The following is a 19,049-nucleotide window of genomic DNA, read 5'->3' as shown; positions in this document are numbered from 1 at the left end:
GTTGTTTGGACGGAGAGCATAATTAACCAAAACCGGGTGCATTCAGTCACCTTACTTCATGTCGCATTGCTAAATCTATATCAAACGCAGACAATCACCCGAACTCTCTAACGGATTCCCGTCAACAAATTTTATTCATTTCCAAATCCCCAGCATACGCCGAGATTTTGAAGAAATTCGCGAGAAAGGTAAAAGCAGATCTATACAGTAGTTTCAATAAAAAGGTACGAATTTAAATAGTTGATACATCCTAGACTTGGTCGTCTAGGAGAACTTCACTTAAAATGCAACAACAGCGTTTCATATTTTTAAGAAAGTATAAAATCGGATGCTTTCACATATGAGCAGGTAACATAATAGCATGCTACACCTGAGCACGAGGGTTATAGTTGAATTGAGGATTAGGGTTGGTTTTGGGTTAATGAAGTCACATGTCACAGTGTCGTATACAGGCTCAAGCGTGGTATTTCAGTGTGTTCCATGCTCAAATGTATGGCAACCATAAAATAGCGTAGAAAACTTAAACCGACGTGAATACATCTTGTGTCCATTCAACAGAAAAATACACCCTATGAAGACAGGTATTTCGATACCGAATATGAACTGTCCATTGTAAAGGAAAACCGAGTGCTTCCACCCTAGCGCATGATGGAAATCAGGTAAACGTCATTTTCACACTTCTCCGATTGGTGAAAACGAGTTAAATACACCAATATTTATGGTGATACAACCCAGGGGTGTAGTAGGTTATGATTTCGTGTAGCACCCCAAGAAATCCCAAAAGTTGGTACACGTAAACACAGTCTACTACAACCTGGGTGCATTTGACTCATTTCCACCGATTAGAAAGGGTATTATAGTTCAGTTTGATAACTGGAAGGGCTTGTCACCTGATTTACATCCCACGCTATAGTGTAAATATGATGTTACACCTATTTCCACCCATGTGTTCACAGTGTGAATGACTACGAATGCGTTAAGTATTGTCGTGCTGCACAACATCGCCGGTATACTATACTGTACATTAGGGTTGTTCAAAAATAAATATTTTACGAATTCCTAGGATTAACTGATTGAATTGTTAGGTTGCCTAAAAATCGTTGCACATCAATTTTTGGGTCAATTCCAACCTAAATTGGCATTGCTACAAGTGAAAAAAGTTATGAATTTATTTTTATAAAAAACGATATAAAATTTTTTCAAATTTTACTGGCTACCGCAGGAAATTGTTGGATTCTCTGAAAAAAATGATGCAAAATGAATTAGGCTCAATTCCAACCAGTGAGAAGCGAAGTTATTGATGTTTAAAATATAGGAGATCAAATCATAGTATACGGTTGGTAGATCTAATAAATAATTGAAGGTTTTGCCACCGTAAATACTATTCATTCCAAATCAAAAATTTTTTTAACGTCAATAATTTCGCTCCTACTGGTTGGAATCAGGCCAAATCGTTTTGCAGATTTTTCTCAGACAATCTAACAATTCCATGACGTAGGCAGCAAAATATGAAAAAAAAAATTTTTGAACAGCCCCAGTGTACATTCCCGAATACAGTTCATACAGACGTGATTATCCTTAGTCCCGAACCATACTATTACCGAATCAACTCTGCGTTTGAGTTGGTGGAAGTGGTAGAACCATTGCTAGGCGGATAGTGATTCTCGACACCCAATATTTCATCAATATTTATCACCGTGTTCGCGTTAGTCATCAGACCCAAGTTGGGCTGTCCATCAGTTGGCCAAATATCTTCGGAATTTAGCTCTTCCAGCATTCCGCGATCTGGCAGTAACTCGGAAAAGAACGATATCTCTGACAAGTCCGGAACATCTTGAGGGTGCTCTGGTACACGGAGGGATTGGGATTTGACTGTGTCGTGTACATTTCGGTCGGGAAAAATCTCAGATAGATCCGTCGCGTCGGACTCATCTTTCTCGACTATGCAGGATTGGTTCTGGCAATGACTCTTCTCTTGAATACATTCGGTTTGCGTCTTTTGACATGTGTTGGGAACGTATACAACGGGTAAGTTGGTCGACGTTTCTGAAAACAATATTTCCAGAGTTGGTCAAAGTAATCTATAGTCTGCCATACTACCAGGGTTTTAATGACTCGAGTCGCGATTTTTTGACGACTCCTTGACTCGAGTCATGTTATAAAATGATGAAAATGACTCGACTCGACTTGAGTCAGTTTTGTGTATTGAATCGACTTAGATTTATTGCGCATGACTTGAGCAAGTCCTATGACTCAAGACTAGGACGAATAGGGTTGCATTTGAAGCAATAATCCATTAAAAACAAACAAGTGCTAAACATAGCCCTTGCTTAAAACATGTTTATTATTGTTGTTTTTTGGCCATGGCGTCACGAATAATTAATTGTAACGTCACAGTGGATATACATTGACCATAGAAAATGTAGAGTAAATATGGCTCCTTGAAAGAATTAGGGTTCCTACCCTTGTCATGAACGGACTAATAATATCTTCAACCAGTAGGCCTACTACATGGTCATGCAGCATTATTACGGTCCGCTATCATCATCAGAACATCCATTCCGTACCAATGATCTATATCAATGCGCTATCCTGTAACTGTTGAACCGACGACGATTTCGAGGGTTCTAATTATGCATGTCGTATACGTCGACTATATGGGGTGCAAGCGTCCGTCAGCTCGCATCACATGTTTTGGAAAGTATTTACAGAATTACTACATAATCATACAACATTTTAAAAAAGGTATATATGAAATGGCCGTTTTTACAATACTGTCGAGGGCGACCGTGAGAACAACCAATAAAGGTTTGCATTGCGACGTCGAAGAATAGTGAAGTTACCACGTTATAGGTACTTCGTCTATCACAGGGGTGGGCAACATACGGCCAGCGACGGAATTTTGTCCGGCCCGCGGACATTTCCCATCTTACATTATAACGTGGCCTGCAGCCGATATTCCCCACTACTTGCCCACTGCGTAAAATTTTAGTGACTGTATGATATTATATACGTGTTCGCAGCGTGCGAGAGTGGAGCTTACGCGTAAGTTCGTCGAAGCGAGAAGACTTGCATTATCGGCATTGACGATCTACTCAACACTAATGTTGTTTGTGGTAATCACGTTGTTTGTCGGCTACAATGGTCATTTACACCAGGCCGATATTCTTCTTATTTTTGATTCCGTTAACGCCTACTTGTAGCACGACCCACTTCTAGGCTTTCTTGTAGCACGGCCCACTTCCAGGCTTTTTTAAGAAACCGCTTACACAGATAAGATGGCGAGGAGGAGCCTAGATAAACCTCCAACATTTAGGTAGGAATTCTGGAGTCGACCTCGATCGGACTCGAACTCGCAACCCATCGTTGTTGTAGCTGTGGATTACACCACTACGCTATCTCGCCATGCAACTACCCAACCCTAATGAATTGATATCTTGGTAAATTTGGGGTACCTGCCATACCGGAGGAAAATCCTGAAAAAATGGTAAATTTTTCCCACTTCGTGTTCGGTTGACTATTAAAAAGGTCAACTTTCCGGCTCAAACCTTGAATTACAGTTTTTCTTTCACATTATCCGGTAGTTGACTAAACAAAAGTCAGGTTTCCGGCTCAGCTCCCGAAATAGCCGCCGGAGGGTTACTCCAGAGCCTACTTACTGTATCTAAGTCGCATTTTGCCATATATTTAACCAAAGTTCTCAAAGCGGACATTAGGGCGTCCACCGAGGACAGTTTCAAAAAAGTCAAAAAAGAGGACGTATGGTAACCCTATTGTCGTTGAAATACATTCATTAATTTCTATTTATTGCTTGTATGTGTGGATAAATGGGCGAATAATGTGTCGATTCAGCAATCTGGCCCGCCAAGTACTTAATTTTCCTATATCCAGCTCGCCAACTGGAGAAGTTGCCCGCCCCTGGTCTATCAGTACTGGTACTTGAAAATAGGGCCAGAAACAGTCAAGAGTTAGGGAAATTACCATATTATGATTGTGAGGCATTCGATATCACCCAAACCAGAGTTGTGAACAAGTGGGTTGAACAAAGAACATGACTTGAGCTCGAAACTGAACATCGAACACAATGACTTGGGCTCATCGTGACCAATGACGCGAAAAAATGTTATCAAATGCAGCTCTAGTCACATCCTTGATATACGGCTCAGATAACAATTATAATTTACCTCGTCTCGAGTCCTGCTTCAACTGTTTAGCCACTTGCTCTTTGTAATAATTGCACTTGAAAAACGTTGGCACGTTGGCTTTCTTTCCTGAACACAGAACGTTTATTACCGTTCATCATAGATTAATTATATCTGAAAAGTATCATATACGGAATGACCTTAAATGGCCGAGACTGATGTACCGGTAGTACGACAGGTACTGTGTCAAAATTTCACTAATAAAAAGAATATACCTTCGCCTCGGACGTGCTTTTCTGGGTTAAATGGCAGGGCGCCGCTCGGCGGTGCAGTTATGTTAGGTGGATAACCTTGACTTGCGACGACCTCATTCGAGTTGGTCTGAAAGAAGAAATAAATTACTCCAGACAGAATCTGCACAGCATTGGCTTGCTAAAACCGTATTGTCACTCCAAGAATTCCGGAGAAGCAGAAACTCGGGGCAGTAATTCAGTAAACCACTTGGAGACTGAGGTAGACCGATGCGACCGTAACACGCATACAACCTCCCAAACTCTCACTATAGCCATCGGGCTAGTCGCCGACCTGACTAGTCTTGTGGTATCACACGTAAACGCGATGAATATGCATGGCCGTATATGTCTTAAAATAAGAAGGACAGCAGAACAAAATTTATGAATATGAAGATACTCTTAGAAGTACAGCACTTGATTATCAAACTGAATATTCATAGTGAAAAACCCGAATATTTTCGCTTGGAACTCGTCAGAGGTAATCGTCAGGGACTCGTAGAAAGTTAAAAAAAAAAACATTGTATATCATGCCGTTGACGTCATATTTTGTGATACGATTAGTTGATATACAATCTTTTTACAATTCTCTACTATAGTTGCTGACCCCTGACGAGTGTCAGCCGAAACCATTCCAGTTTATTTCAATGTAAACATATACTATTCAATTGCATATGTCTAATAAATAAGTCACCAATTACCGAGACAGACCCGGATGATCATGGGTCGTGGCATATATCATAATTGATATTACATGCGATATTTCATGGAATGCATCTAATCTTTTTTATTTCATATTCCTCGCTGAGCAGATTTATTGATATGCGGTTACCGTCCTAATTAATCGACTGTATAGATCAGTGGTTCTCAACCACCGGTCCATGGGAAGGTTCCTGTGGGTTGCATACATTTGTGTATTTTAGGGTTTATTTTAAATTTTGAAGGTTCCCCCCTCCGCAACATTGGTTTTGAAATTTTACCTGTAAGCGAGGTCAAAAAGGTTGAGAACCGTTGGTATATATTATGTTATTCGGATACATCAGAAATACAAAGCGAGTGGCACTTTTGAAACATCACTCACCGCACAGGTTCCGGTAACTTGCGCCCCCTTTCCGTGTTTTTGACGTTGAATAGGTGTTTGCACTGTGGCATAATGAATTGTATTGGCCTCTGGCGAGCTACGCACGATACATGCTTGCGTGGTGTTACTCGGAGGCGATATTGAACTGTGGTTACGACGGATGAAGCTGCTTTCGTTGGTAGACTTTTCTGCGAATAATGAATTGAAGTCATCAAGACCATAAATACCATAAAAGAAATAGCGAAAAGCATTCTCCAATATGATACCGAGCAAGGCTATTAGTATTGTCCGCCAGGTCTATTTCGCGGCTAATATCTGCGGCTATTTCATGAAATCGTTATTTTGGCAAATACTGCATAGCAAATTTGGCTAAATTCCAACCGGTAGAAGCGAAGTTATTGCAATTGAAAGTTTTAGATTTACAAAATTAGCATTGACGGTGGGCAATCCCAGAATTATTATTGTAAAACTCAAATAATTTCGCTTCTACGGGTTGGAATTGAGTCAAATTTGTTTTGCATCGTTTTTGTGGACACCTTAACAATTTTTTTCAACATTTTCAAACTCTGGTTGTAATGAGCCAAATTTGGTGCGCAACGTTTTGTTCAGTCAATCTAACAATTCTATGAAATAGCCGCAGAAATATGAAAAAAGGTATTTTTGAATAATCCTAATACGTATATAGCTCCTATAGGCCCAGGGGATGTCAAATATCGTTTGTACAACGGTACATTAGGAAATTGTACATATATTTACAAGATTACATTGTGCATGAGCTCAAATTACTTTTTGTACGCGTTTCCAACATTTTCCTCGCCGATTTCAAGTAGCTCCGAATGGCTTTCCTTGCGTCCTCCAATTCCTTGCTGTGAAATACGTCCGGCGCTTCGCTCCCGGTATAGCCGATCTGGTCGAAAACGTCTTCTTGCAAAGAGGAAATCGGACCTTCCGCGTAAGCTATCTCCGTCTCCATTTCGGAGGCGATCTTCTGGATGTTCTCTCGCTTGGCTCTAAAGTGAGAGAATGTGATGAAAGAGAATGAAGTTGTAGGACGGCATCGACATGGTGAGGGCAGGCGATATGGTACAAAGCAAAGTTGTAAAACTAAAAAAATTTCTGCTTTTCGAAATCAGACTAGATTTAGAATTGTAGCTACATAGATATTCCAAATTAGATTAGAATTATAATTCAACTACACCGTATTCACCAAATTAGATTAGAATTAGAATTATAGCTATACAGTTTTTCCCTAATTAGATTAAATTTTGAATGATAGCTATAAACAGTGCTTTCCAAATTAGACAAGAATTAGAATTACAGCTACACAGTTTTTTTCAATTTAGATTAGATTAAGAATAGTAGCTACGCAGTAATTTCCAAATTAGAAGAGCATTAGAAATATAGCTACACAGTTTTTACTATCAAATTAGCCTAGAATTAGAACTATAGCTACACGTTTTTTTCCATATTAGATTATAACTATATTTGTAGCTATGTACAGTACTTTCCAAATCAGACAAAAAGTGGAATTATAGTTGTACAGTTTTTCCCTAATTAGATTAGATTTTGAATAATAGCTATACGCAGTATTTTCCAAGTTAGAATAGAATTAGAATTGCAGCTACACAAGGTCTTTCCAAATTATATTATAACTATAAACGTAGATACACATTTAAAAAAAAATTAAATTAGATTTAGATTTGTAGCTACACATTAATTTCCAAATTAGATTAGAATTAGAATTATAGCTACACAGTTTTTTTTTTCAATTTAGATTAGATTTAGAATTGAAGCTACAAAGTAATTTTCAAATTAGATAAGAATTAGAATTACAGCTGCACAGTTTTTACCAAGTTCGATCAGAATTATAGCTATACACAGTATTTCCTGAATTAGTCTAGAATTAGAACTGTAGCTACGGAGTTTCCTTTCCAAATTAGACCACAATTAGAATTGTACTTGCACTTTTTTTCCTGAATTAGATTACAATCAGATTTATAGCTGTTCACTGTATTTTACAAATTATATTAGATTTAGAATTATAGCTAACAACAGCAGAACCTACCTTTTCACAAGTTCCGGCATATTTCTCGCGCAAGGGTTGAGCTTGATTTTCAATTTCGAAACCTAAAATATCGATATAGGAAATATCGTCAGAAAACAAGTTTCGATACATAATAGGTAAGAAGAGACCACGATGTTTCAAAATGATTCAGAGCTGAGTTTTGAGTGGGCTTATGGCGATTACTAGTATTCTGGCATCAATATAACGTTTCAACACTATGAACGATGTGAAAAGTTCAAATATGTGTACCTTTTACGCAACCACACAGAAAACAATGCTGGTTCTACATCACATTAAATATTAGCTATGGTGTTTTTCGACCACACCTATTCATTGCACTGTGTATCAATGCCGCGAGTTTATCACGACTTCACAGATATGTTATTTCCACTAACAGGTGTAGTGGGGCTGTTTAAAAAGAACTTTCTTTCTGGATCTCGAGGATTCGCTGATTAGATTATTAGGTTGCCTAAAAAAAAAACGCTGTTCACCAAATTTGGCTCAATTCCAACCAGTATACGCGGACACAAAGTCAATTGAAATTTTTTAATTTATTATAAATGCGGGTTGGAATTCCGTCAAATTTGTTTTGCATCGTTTTTGTAGACAGCTTGACAATTTCATGGGGTTGACAGTAACATATGAATTATTTTTTTCAATTTTTTTTTATACGTATACTGGTTAGAATTGAGCCAAATCTGGTGTACACGTACAGCGTTTTTAGGCAACCTAACAATATGATCAGTGAATCGGAAAATTCGGAAAAGTGTTATTTCTGAACAGCCCTGTGTAGCTTTATGGTACATGCTTCGTATGCTGCGATACAGCCTTCCACAATCATTCCCGTTGATGCATCAACTCTTGGTGGCAACTCTTACAATTAATACGCGATTCAGATAAAGTACTCGAATCATTGCGCGTAGTCCTAATTATGACTTGATGAACAATCCATCTCTGATCACACCATAGTATACTTGGCTCTACTTTCTGACTCACCTCAGGATCCCGATACTGAGTCACAGTGACGAATTGATTTGCTCCGAAAGAGAAGATGCGAAGATATGGAACGTCGTTCGGACGCGCTTCCGTGAGCAGAATGCGCGGTTGGTATAAGTGTTGAGACTTTAGCGCGTACTGCCGAGAATAAGATGTTTTAGTGCTATGCTTCTTGCCCGGTGTTGCATTGAACAACAGGGGCTCCGTGAGTTAGTCTCAGGGGGTTAGCTGAAGGTCAAGACATACATTCACCACCTACATATCATTTGTGATTAGGGCGAATTTTTGACACTTCAAAAAAGTCAAAATTTTGTCAAAATTGTAGCGTTATGTTAAGAAATTGTCAAATTGTTTACAAAGTCAATATATTTGCTATGCCTGTATTTCGTTTGCATCTCAGATGTTTGCACTGTCGGTCAACTTATCTCTTGCCATTTTACAGCTTGTAGCCCACATTATAGGCTTACCGTTGTAGACGGCACATTGTCTGCTCATTGTGAATGATAAACGGTCAAATGGAAACAAATAGGTTGACATGGTGTTACACTGAACGTACCGCAATATCCTAACTGAAGCAATATGCCTACTGCGTGGCATTGGTTCTTATATCTTGGGTTTTTATTTTAGTAAACCAGCCTTAATTTCGTGGTAAATTGAACATCTTTTCCGGATTTTACTCCAGTAATGTAAGTCTGATTCTTTTTTTTAGAAACAGTGACCTCCTTTCCCGATTCCAAAATATGGTAACCCTATCATATCTTATATCAAGAAGGGCATGATGAAAAATTGTGATGTAGACCAGTGGTTCTCAACCGCCGGTCCGCGGACCGGTGCCGGTCTGCGACGACATTCCTGCCGGTCCGCCAGGCATATCAGAATTTTATACTTTAATTTCAAGATGCCATGTTGAAGGCTTGTTCCTTAATAAAATAAATAAATTATCAAATTTTAAACTGATTCATAACTTCGTGAGGTAACATTAGGGCTGGAAACATGTTCGATTTGACTCAAAGTTCAAGACGTGTCATTTGACGATAAGCAAGTGACAAGTACACAGAACAGATACGAGCCGACCCATCGCTAAACAGCACAATTTGATCATTGAATTCATTCATTTTGTACAGCACCGTAACGGGGCACCCGAAACCGCCCAATTGGAGAGGGGCCGAGCTTGAATAGGGCTCAAAATTATTTCGCAAATGAACATAAATCATAAATCATAGCATATTTGAAACTTTTTCTAACATTTTTCAATTTCTTTTCGCTCTTTGCACGATTTAATATCCCTAAATGTCTTACTTAGCCTATTAGGCGCCGTTCTCTAAGAAATACAGAATGATTTATAGGTATTTCGGCGTCAGCCATTACCACGCCACGACGTACCAACGCATAATGAAGCATAGGTTAACATGGGACTCCGAATAGTGGGCCAAAAATTCGGCCGCGAGAAAACCGCTTCACTCATGAATAATCGAAAATTTTCGCTATTGGCGCGATTAAGCTACGTAAGCTCTCTACTTACGCTGAGTATAATGGATGTGCTCACAAGTACAGGTCAAAACATCCAACCAACTGTAGGGTCTGGGGGTGAAGACCTCGGAAGTTTGACTTATCGCCCTGTGGGCGCCCCAAGACCAGCATTTTTGGGTTGGGCTGACGAAGTGCTTTTTCGGCCCGGATTTGCGGATGGCCGGTATAGCTGCTGTAATGTGTTTTCTTGCGGCACGCATTGTATTCGTATAGGTAGTTGCCAGAGTAGCCTGTTTCTGGTGGCAGTGGGCAATGAGCAATGTAGCACGAAAAGGTGCTTGGTTCGACTCCGATACGATTCTTCTCTCGATATTGTCAAAGAGAAGAATATTATTAGATTGACATGGTCGGTTAAGCCCACGGCGTTCGGCGCGAAAGACTGTATAAAGGTCTCTCGGCGGTATCACGTTTATCTGGACAAGGCAATTTTACCTCGACCCGGCAGACTCACTACCATAAAATCACACGGATGCCATCATGAATAATAATTAAATACGATCAAAACCCTCTAAATTTCACTCTCTAGCACCATATAATTGCAAAAAACGGTTGCATACTCTACATTTTGGCTTCATTTCAATTTTGAAAGTTCACCGGTCCGCCAGACATTTTTTGAAATTTGACCGGTCCGTGAGGTGAAAAAGGTTGAGAACCACTGATGTACACAACATTTTCAGAATGAAGCAACACGGTGTGTCACCAGCACTGTATATACCAGTGGTTCCCAACCTTTTTCGACTCATCGCCCCCTTTTCCAACTCCACACCGAGAATCGCCCCCCAAATATTGGGAACCGAAAAATGGGCATACAGACTGAGCGAGTTGACTAAGAAAAAAGGTCAGCTTTTCGGCTCGACCTCGAAATTACACTTTTCCAGCTAAATTTTGGTGAGTAACAAAAACGGTGATTTCTCCGACTTGATTCCAAAAGGACCGTAACAGCACTTCGTCAGTTCTCCTCCATAGGGCGATGAAGCAAACTTCTGCATCCCTCAGACCAAACTCCCCTGATACCTCTTTACCGCTACTTCTCAGCACAAATTAATGGACTCTTTAGTTAGTCGGCTTAATTCGCGCCACGCGCGACAATTTTTTATCATTCATGATTGAATCGGTCAATATGATCGGGAATTGCATATATATTGCTGTCAATTTTTATCCTCTCTCTGCTCATGTATTCAGATTTACCGGTAAAGCTGAGTGAGGTGTCTTGGAAAATGAAGGGCCCGTAAATAATAATTGAACATATTCGGGCGGACCCGTGGGTATAATGAATTCGTTACGTAATGACATTTCGGGGCCTGTCTGATATGTCAAAAGATATTCAAATCGCCCATAATACGTACTAAACTAAAAAACGCACACGATTTCGTATTGGTATTTCTGCTCTGGCAATTAATTTTTCTTTGCGAGATGGCATTATTTTGTGGGGTTCTGATTGCCAGGACAGGAACATTTGGCGCCAGCCATTTAGGCGCCTATGGACAATTAAATATATGTGTATGTCGTATATATAAAGAAGTCGGTCAGCATAAAGACAGTCCTTTTCCGCCTAGGTTTTCTCGGTCTGGCACACTTCTCGGAGTCGCATGTTACATGGCCTGAAACTTCATATGTCTTGGTACGTCATGGTGTAATAATGGCTGACGCCGAGATGCCCATTTCTATAACTCATGCGTATTATTTCTTGGAGGAAGGGTATCTAATAAGCAAGAAATATGTGACCACGAAATGGCGCGCAGCGCAAAATTGTTTTGAAAAAGTTGCCTAAATTTCCAAAATAATACTCTATAATTAATGTTAAATCACGAAAAAATTGTGGGCTCCCTTCGAGCTCGGGCCCCCCATCCCAATTGGGGGTTTGGGTGTGGCAGTTACGGTAATTAACGCCAATATAGCCATTTCAACGCGCCATCGCCCCCTTCGTCCGTTTTCGCCCCCCTATCGCCCCCTTGGCTATTTTCGCCCCCCTGGACCGACAAATCGCCCCCTGGGGGGCGATATCGCCCACGTTGGGAACCACTGGTATATACGCACAACTTCAGTGTTGCCAGCCAACTACTGCTGCTGTTGAACGTTCTTTCTTCATTCTCCGCAAGGTGCTTAGTAACGACAGACACTTTCTACCGAGAATATAGGAAAGTTACCTTTCGTTGTACTTCAACAAATTTTAATTCTTTCTACCACAATGCGTGATGTAACTATTGGAATTCTTAATAGGTCCAGATTTCGTTAAAATAAAGTTTTTTTTATGTAAAATTCAGCCAGTTTTCAAGTCAAAAACAGTTCCAATCAGAATTGAAGATAAGTAGTACAATTCTAACATTATGTGCGAAAACACCTAATTTACATACATGAAGTCAAAATTTCGTCAAAATTGAGTGTTTTAAGGAAAAAATGTCAAATTTCGATTCTTTTAGGTGAAAATCTTCCGTTTTAAGGTTAAAAAATCGCACTTGCGATGAAACGCCCGTCTCGGCCGCGATAGGTTGCTGATAATCAGCAGTCGAAATGCAATTGCTGTGGTGGTATAGGTCGTGTGCAGTGCTGTGCACGCTTAGCGAAAAGATTGTGTATGCACAAACAAAAAGTTGTTGCACGAAACCAACTCGGACGTATCTCGCGGTTGTAAATCCTACGTTATTTCCTATATTTCCTTCCGCAAAAATGGCAAGCAACCGGTAGTGCTATCTGTTAACATTATAATACATCCACATTACACAGGACACATCCACGTAATAATCAAGTAAATAAACACGTACACTAATCAGCACGGCAAATTGAGAGATGGGGTCGCGAGACATTTTCTAATAGAAATTTGGGGTGGTGACCATAAAATGTTTGGGAACCCCGGGGTGCAAGGTATAAATCTGAGGTAGGTTCTAATTTCGTGTGCCATGGATGTGTATTTACACCCGTATATCAGTGGTGGTACACGGGTGGAAATACGCACTCATTTCGCTAGAGTGTAGTACGTGATGTGAGTGTACAAACTGTTCGACCTATTCGTATCGATCAAGGCTAATAATACTCACAACACCCCTTTCGTCGTTGATGTGATTACTCAGCTTTGTAAGAGAGAAGCTCACTCCGCGTCTGTTCCATACTTCACCGCGAGCAGGAGATAGCGGGTGCGGACACACCAGGCGGTCTGCTTCGTCGCCTTCGATTTCGCGCGAGGTAATCCGATACCACTTTTTGGTTTTGCTGGATGCGCGAGAGAGGAATCAAGGGGGAAAAGAGTGTGTACAAAACGCAAATGCCGTCAGTCATGAAGTGATTCTACCTTTTGCGAGTAATATTGTGAATTTTCGTGCTTGCACTATATATTATAGTTGGTTTTAACCCTACCTCCAGAATAGGACAACTATAAAAAAATTTCAGATTTTCCAGATTATATTAGAATTAAATTACAGCTTCACATTTATTTCCAAATTAGAATAGAATTAGGATTACAGCTACATAAATTTTGCAAATTAGTTTGAATTAGAATTAAAATTATAGCTACGTAGTTTTTTCCAAATTAGATTAGGATTAGAATTATGGCTACACAATTTTTGCAAATTGGATTAGAATTAGAATTGTATAGCTACACAGATTTTTCCAATTAGATTAGAATCGAAATTATAGCTGCATTTAATTCCAAATAAGACTACAATTAAAATTATAGCCTCGCCGTATTTTTTCCAAATTACATTATAATTACAATTATAGCTACCCATTTAATTCCATATAAGACTAGAAATAGAATTATAGCCGCAGTCTTTTTCCAAAATAGATTAGAATGAGAAGTATTGCTGCACGAATTTTTCCACATTAGACCAGAATTATAATTACTGAATTCGCGAAAACTTGGAAACAGCAAGCTTGGCTCGCTTCGCACTATTACAATTCTCCCGTATCATTTTCATAAAAAAAATCAAATTAGATTTCAAATTATAGCATAAAAACATTTCTCAAGTTTGGTCACGATGAGAATTAGAGCGAAGAAACATTTCACAAATTAAATTAGATTACCGGCTATTTCTTTCGTAAATTAGCATAATTTGACAACTTTAATTATCTAGTTGGTCAAGTGTGGCTTCGATATATAGATTTGTGCCGGCGACTTGACCACGTAACTGTAACGTCACCAGAAGATATGTCGTTCGGAATAAAACCGAATTTTGCGTTTGCTTTAGCTTTAGCCTTGTGAATTCTCACTAGGGCTGTTTAAAAATAACCCTTTCCTTCAAATTTTAGTGCTTATTTGATAAAATTGTTAGGTTGGCTATAAAAACGATGCACACCAAAGAAATTTAAAGTGAGAAAATATCAATTTATTTAAACAATGGAAAATGCTTTTTTCCAAATATTACTGACTATGTCTTGAAATTGGTAACGAAGCATACTAAATATCACTCAATTCCAAACGTCGGAAGTAAAGTTATATTGGTGTTCAAAATTTTGGTTTTGAAATAATAGTATTTACGGTGGGTAGTTCCCTTGAAAGATAATTCCCAAAATCCAGAATTTTGTATTCCAGTAAGAGAACTGCAACTGGTGGAAATTGAGCCAAAGTTGATACGCATCGTGTTATCAGACAACCTAACAATTTCATGGTGTTCACAGTCAAATTTGAAATTTGAGATTACTTTTGTAACTGTAGTAGCCTCGCTTCTGCGGGTTTGAATTGAACCAAACCTGGTGTACAGCGTTTTTTTCAGCCAACCTAATATTTTATCGAATGCCCAGTAAAATTTGACAAAATAAAGTCATTTTTGAACAAGCGTAATACTCACGTATTGTATTTTAGAGGAACGTTATCATGGAGGATAAAATCAAGGAAAACCACATAGGTGCTGTTCGGATTTAGGCCGCTGATCTCAAAGTCCAACGTCGGAAACATTCGCCTGCAAAAAATGGAATTTGTGTTCGTTATCCTTGGTTGGGCGCGCTGCAAATCCATGTGTGCAAAAACAGGCGTATTGACGAGATTTCCATCCTAGCGTGGGGTGTAATCAGGCAAACGGTACTTTCAGGTTCAAATTGTGTTTTACACCCCTTACGAAAAGTATCTAGTATTGTAACTTTGCTATAGCGAAAACTCATTTACCTCCCACCAGGGCTAATCATCATCTCCATCGTGACGTTTGCAAATTGCTTCCACAGTTCGATATTTCTTAACTTCACCGTGATTCCGTCAAATGTGGTGTCGTATTTTCTCTGAGTGATAGTATCGCGAACCCCGGAAGGCCTTTGAGACATAGCTCTCGCCTGTCAATAAAGTCAGACGACTTGAAAATATTCAGCTTTTCCGAATTATGTTAGAACCGAACCGAACAAGAGTAAATTGTAAACCTGGACTTACCTCCCGTACTAGCGCAGGATGACACGGTTTCACCGAAGTATCATCATCCGGGAACGGATCTGAGAAATGTGGAACTGTCGATATTGCTGGAACTATAACCTGTTGGTTTTCCTGTAATACTATATTAGCGTTTGTGATATATCGGCTCATATTCGACTTGGAACTTGGCTGTCTCATTTTGGAACATTGCGAGTAGGTTGACGCAGACCGATTGATTTTCTTGATTCGGTGCTGCATACCAACATGATACAAAGATGTCGAAGTGGACTGCAGCTTGTTATTTCTAATTGCACTCGATGATTGCTGTATCAATCCACTCAACTCCTTATGCATACCGTGCTGTTGATTACCGAGGTCAATGTTGCATTGATTGTCAGGAAATTGCATGACGGCCGTTGTTTGTGGCGATTGCGGCTGAATTTGACTCAAAACAGTGGCGTCATTTTGTGGTCTTGAGGGCGTCTGCAGCATTTTGAACGTGTTGGGTGCTTCATGCACATGCACAGGATTGGAGTTTGATACGAGATACTGTGCATGTCTCCCTGTTGGCAGAGTCTGGTAAGCACACTGCTCCATACTATTTTGTGGCATGTTTAAATTGCCATCGAATTCATTAACAGGTAGTTGGACATCAGATGAAAATTGACAGAATGTCTTTCGTGGTTGCTGCAATGGATCTGTGACATTATGGGTTATATCGCCTTGAAATCGCGTTTCTTGGGATAACTTGAACTGATTCCCAAGAGCCATATGTTGCGATGCAGTCTTGTTGCCATAACAACTCTGTTGCAACACAGAACTGTTGTTATAGCGCTGTCTGTTTGTTAACGATTGCTGCTGTATAGGCGCAAACTGCCTTCTTTGCGGTGTACTAGTTGGAATCATCGGAGATGGTGGGCTATGTCGAGAAATTTCCATACCTACTGGTTGCATGATTGCTGAAGTGCAACGTGTTCCACTCAACGGCAGATTAGGCCGACAATTCTGGTTCGATGTTGCGAATGAATCGGTCTGTCTTGATGTTGCATATGGATCGTTTGATATTCCACCACGCAACGGCGTTTGGTGAATTGATACGTTTCGTAACGAAGGCGTCATTGGAAACCCCAAAAAACTGGACGAATACATTTGCTGCAATGGCTGGCTGTAGTCATTATGTTTTTGGAATGGCTGTACCGGCCGCTGATATGGTCTGTATCTGCAGTCAACATTCTGGTATCTTCCGTACATTACTTGAAATTCGCTACTCGTCGATTGCAACTGATTGATTCGATATTGCACAGGAGCGTCACAAGCCACCCCTTCCACCGTCATAGTGCTAGCAAACTCGCCAATAATAATAATACTGAGTAGGCCTACAATATTTTCAGCACACAAAAAGAGGACATTTTTTGCCGGCAATTGAAACGAAGTCAGAATTGGCACGTTTCAGTTTGATGGTATTTTACATTTCCTTAGTAATTGCAGGCAAAAGTTGGCAAAGAAAAAGTTGCAAAAACAGACAAAAAATAACAAATTAAATTTATATTTCAGATTCAGCCCATAAATACTTTGCGGTTACCTTACTTTTTGTTAATGAGGAATGATCATTTTTAACGGATTCGTGAAATTGTTTTACACGAAATAGATACAACCGTCAAGATGCTCGAAACTGATATGGATCTGTTTTGCGCCAGAAAAACTGTGACAGATCCTCGCATGTAAAGAGGCCCACATGATACAGAGAACGACGAATAATTATTATCTACAATGAAGAAGGTAGGGCTGGTAGGGCAATTTGTTGTAAAGTCTTTTTTAAACCAGAAATTCAGCGTGTTTTATGGTTACCGATTTTTTTTGAAATAACTAGGCCTACGTCTCGCCAAAAAGTCTTCTTAGAAGTATAAGCAACTAACATGAAATGCGAAAAAATAGAACATTTGGTCATTTTTGAGCGCCCTTGCAGGACCATTCTGCTGCAGAAGCGCAATTTCGTTACCCAGCCAGATTCACGCCTATCCCTTTCTTGAAAGCCTGATTTGCCTACCTTATATCGCTGCCCTGATCAGACGCACCTAATCTATAGTAGGCTATACTAGTATTTATCATCATCTCTCGTCCATATCGACTTTTTAGAACACTCATCTACAATCCACAAAATAGTACGGGCCCTGAAATTATATAGATTAGCCCTATGGTATCACTCATCGTATAGGTTACCCGTCCAACATTATGCAATGATATTACACAGTTCGCGTGCAGTAGGATGTAAATACTGCCTATATTGAACCTCAGTCCACACGACTTATCAGCAAATAATATGATATTCTCCCAAGCTCAACCCTTTCACTTTTCACCTTTCTAAACCCTCACTAAACGTCTTGTTATCGACTTCTTTTCGCGGGCAGGAAGATAGGCTAGCATCCGTCCTGCTTTCGAACTCATGCTGGGTTGATCTATTGAACGACACGACGTGGGCAATTAGCTAATCGACAGCCTGGGTTAATTGCTAGCTTGACACTATAGGTTGACTGAGAAGACAAAGGCTTTATCGAACTGCTGGTGATCAGCATCAGGGCGGATTCACAGGTGCGGGTATTACGGTCATGTGAGAGATGTATCACGGTATTGTACAATATCAGTCTACTTTCGTTTGACCAGCGAAGATTCAGAAATCGCCCGACGTACGGTTTTCGAATTGGCCTGGATTTGAAAGCATCTGCGTAATTCACGACTGCACCATATATTATGTACAGTATATATATATTATTCTCTTACTTTGTCCAGAGATCAGATCGATGTACTGGTAAAGTGAATCCGACCGTATATAAAAGAGAAAAACTGGCATGTCGTTTCTGTCGCATTCGTGCTGGTGCCAGTAAAAATTGGAAATTGACACAGCAATATAAAAGACAACACGACTTGTTGTTGCCGGTATGGTCCTACTGTAAACCAGTGTTGGGATCAAGTCACTACCTTCGAGTCACAAGTCATCTCGAGTCAAGTCAAGTCAAGTCACGTGATTTTTGGAGGGGGCTCGAGTCAAATCAAGTCAAGTAAAATTGAATTTTCAAAGTACGAGACATCATTCAAAGTCATTGCATTTTGTTGTTTTAAATCTAGATGGAATGCTCATTTATTCTGAATTGATGAACGAATAAAGAATATTGATTATACACACAAAAAGTAGCTGCACTGCTAAACTGCGCTAGTAGCAGTAGCCTATAGCCCCAGTCAGCAAAAATACAAGATATAATACGAAATCTCATAAGGTTGAAAAATGTTATGGAGCAATATCCTACCCACCTACATATCCATGATATATAGCCTAATTATGAACGCATGAGCGATATTCATTCGATTTAAATCATACAAAAGGGGTTGGTTAAAGTGAGCACTGGGCACTGTGAGCAATATATAGTGTATTACTTCACTACTAGTTTACGACAACGTCACCTGTTAGCTCCGATCACTGCGTCTGCGATCAATTTATTTGTGATATAACAATGGAAGCTCAGTAAAACGCACAATCATTGAGTGACTGGTTGCTCTCTCAGGTCAAAATAGTGTATCGTTAACAATCAGGACTTTTACAAGATACAGCGATTTAGTCGAC

The 19,049-nt window shown here is 39.7% G+C and overlaps 1 protein-coding gene across 1 annotated transcript; it reads right to left on the bottom strand.

The window, feature by feature from the left end:
• Window positions 1-101: 101 nt before the first annotated feature.
• LOC145443042 (uncharacterized) lies at window positions 102-17,816 on the bottom strand. Its single transcript, XM_080321024.1, has 11 exons — window positions 15,455-17,816; window positions 15,200-15,360; window positions 14,886-14,996; window positions 13,140-13,311; window positions 8,575-8,712; window positions 7,579-7,640; window positions 6,300-6,523; window positions 5,514-5,701; window positions 4,418-4,523; window positions 4,185-4,271; window positions 102-2,046 (listed from the first exon to the last, which is right to left on the bottom strand). Exons 1-11 carry the CDS (start codon window positions 16,766-16,768, stop codon window positions 1,598-1,600), a joined length of 3,012 nt encoding a protein of 1,003 aa, XP_080177150.1. The 5' UTR covers window positions 16,769-17,816; the 3' UTR covers window positions 102-1,597.
• Between the last annotated feature and the right edge of the window lie 1,233 nt (window positions 17,817-19,049).

This window comes from Botryllus schlosseri, chromosome 7 (genome assembly GCF_051294905.1).
Source record: "Botryllus schlosseri isolate E-star chromosome 7, Bs_hap1, whole genome shotgun sequence".
Classification (NCBI taxonomy): Eukaryota; Metazoa; Chordata; class Ascidiacea; order Stolidobranchia; family Styelidae; genus Botryllus; species Botryllus schlosseri.
The sequence above is the reverse complement of the archived record's forward strand: the minus strand, read 5'-3'. Positions and strand labels throughout refer to the sequence as shown.

What these genes read in the sequence shown, in the direction of transcription:
- LOC145443042 (XM_080321024.1), bottom strand. Translation starts at nt 16,768, where the DNA reads ATGACGGTGGAAGGGGTGGCTTGTGACGCTCCTGTGCAATATCGAATC. An exon ending in ATCCTGCGCTAGTACGGGAG is followed by an intron (nt 15,361 to 15,454) that starts GTAAGTCCAGGT and finishes CTTTATTGACAG; the next exon opens with GCGAGAGCTATGTCTCAAAG. An exon ending in GTTGGAAACGCGTACAAAAA is followed by an intron (nt 5,702 to 6,299) that starts GTAATTTGAGCT and finishes CATTATTCGCAG; the next exon opens with AAAAGTCTACCAACGAAAGC.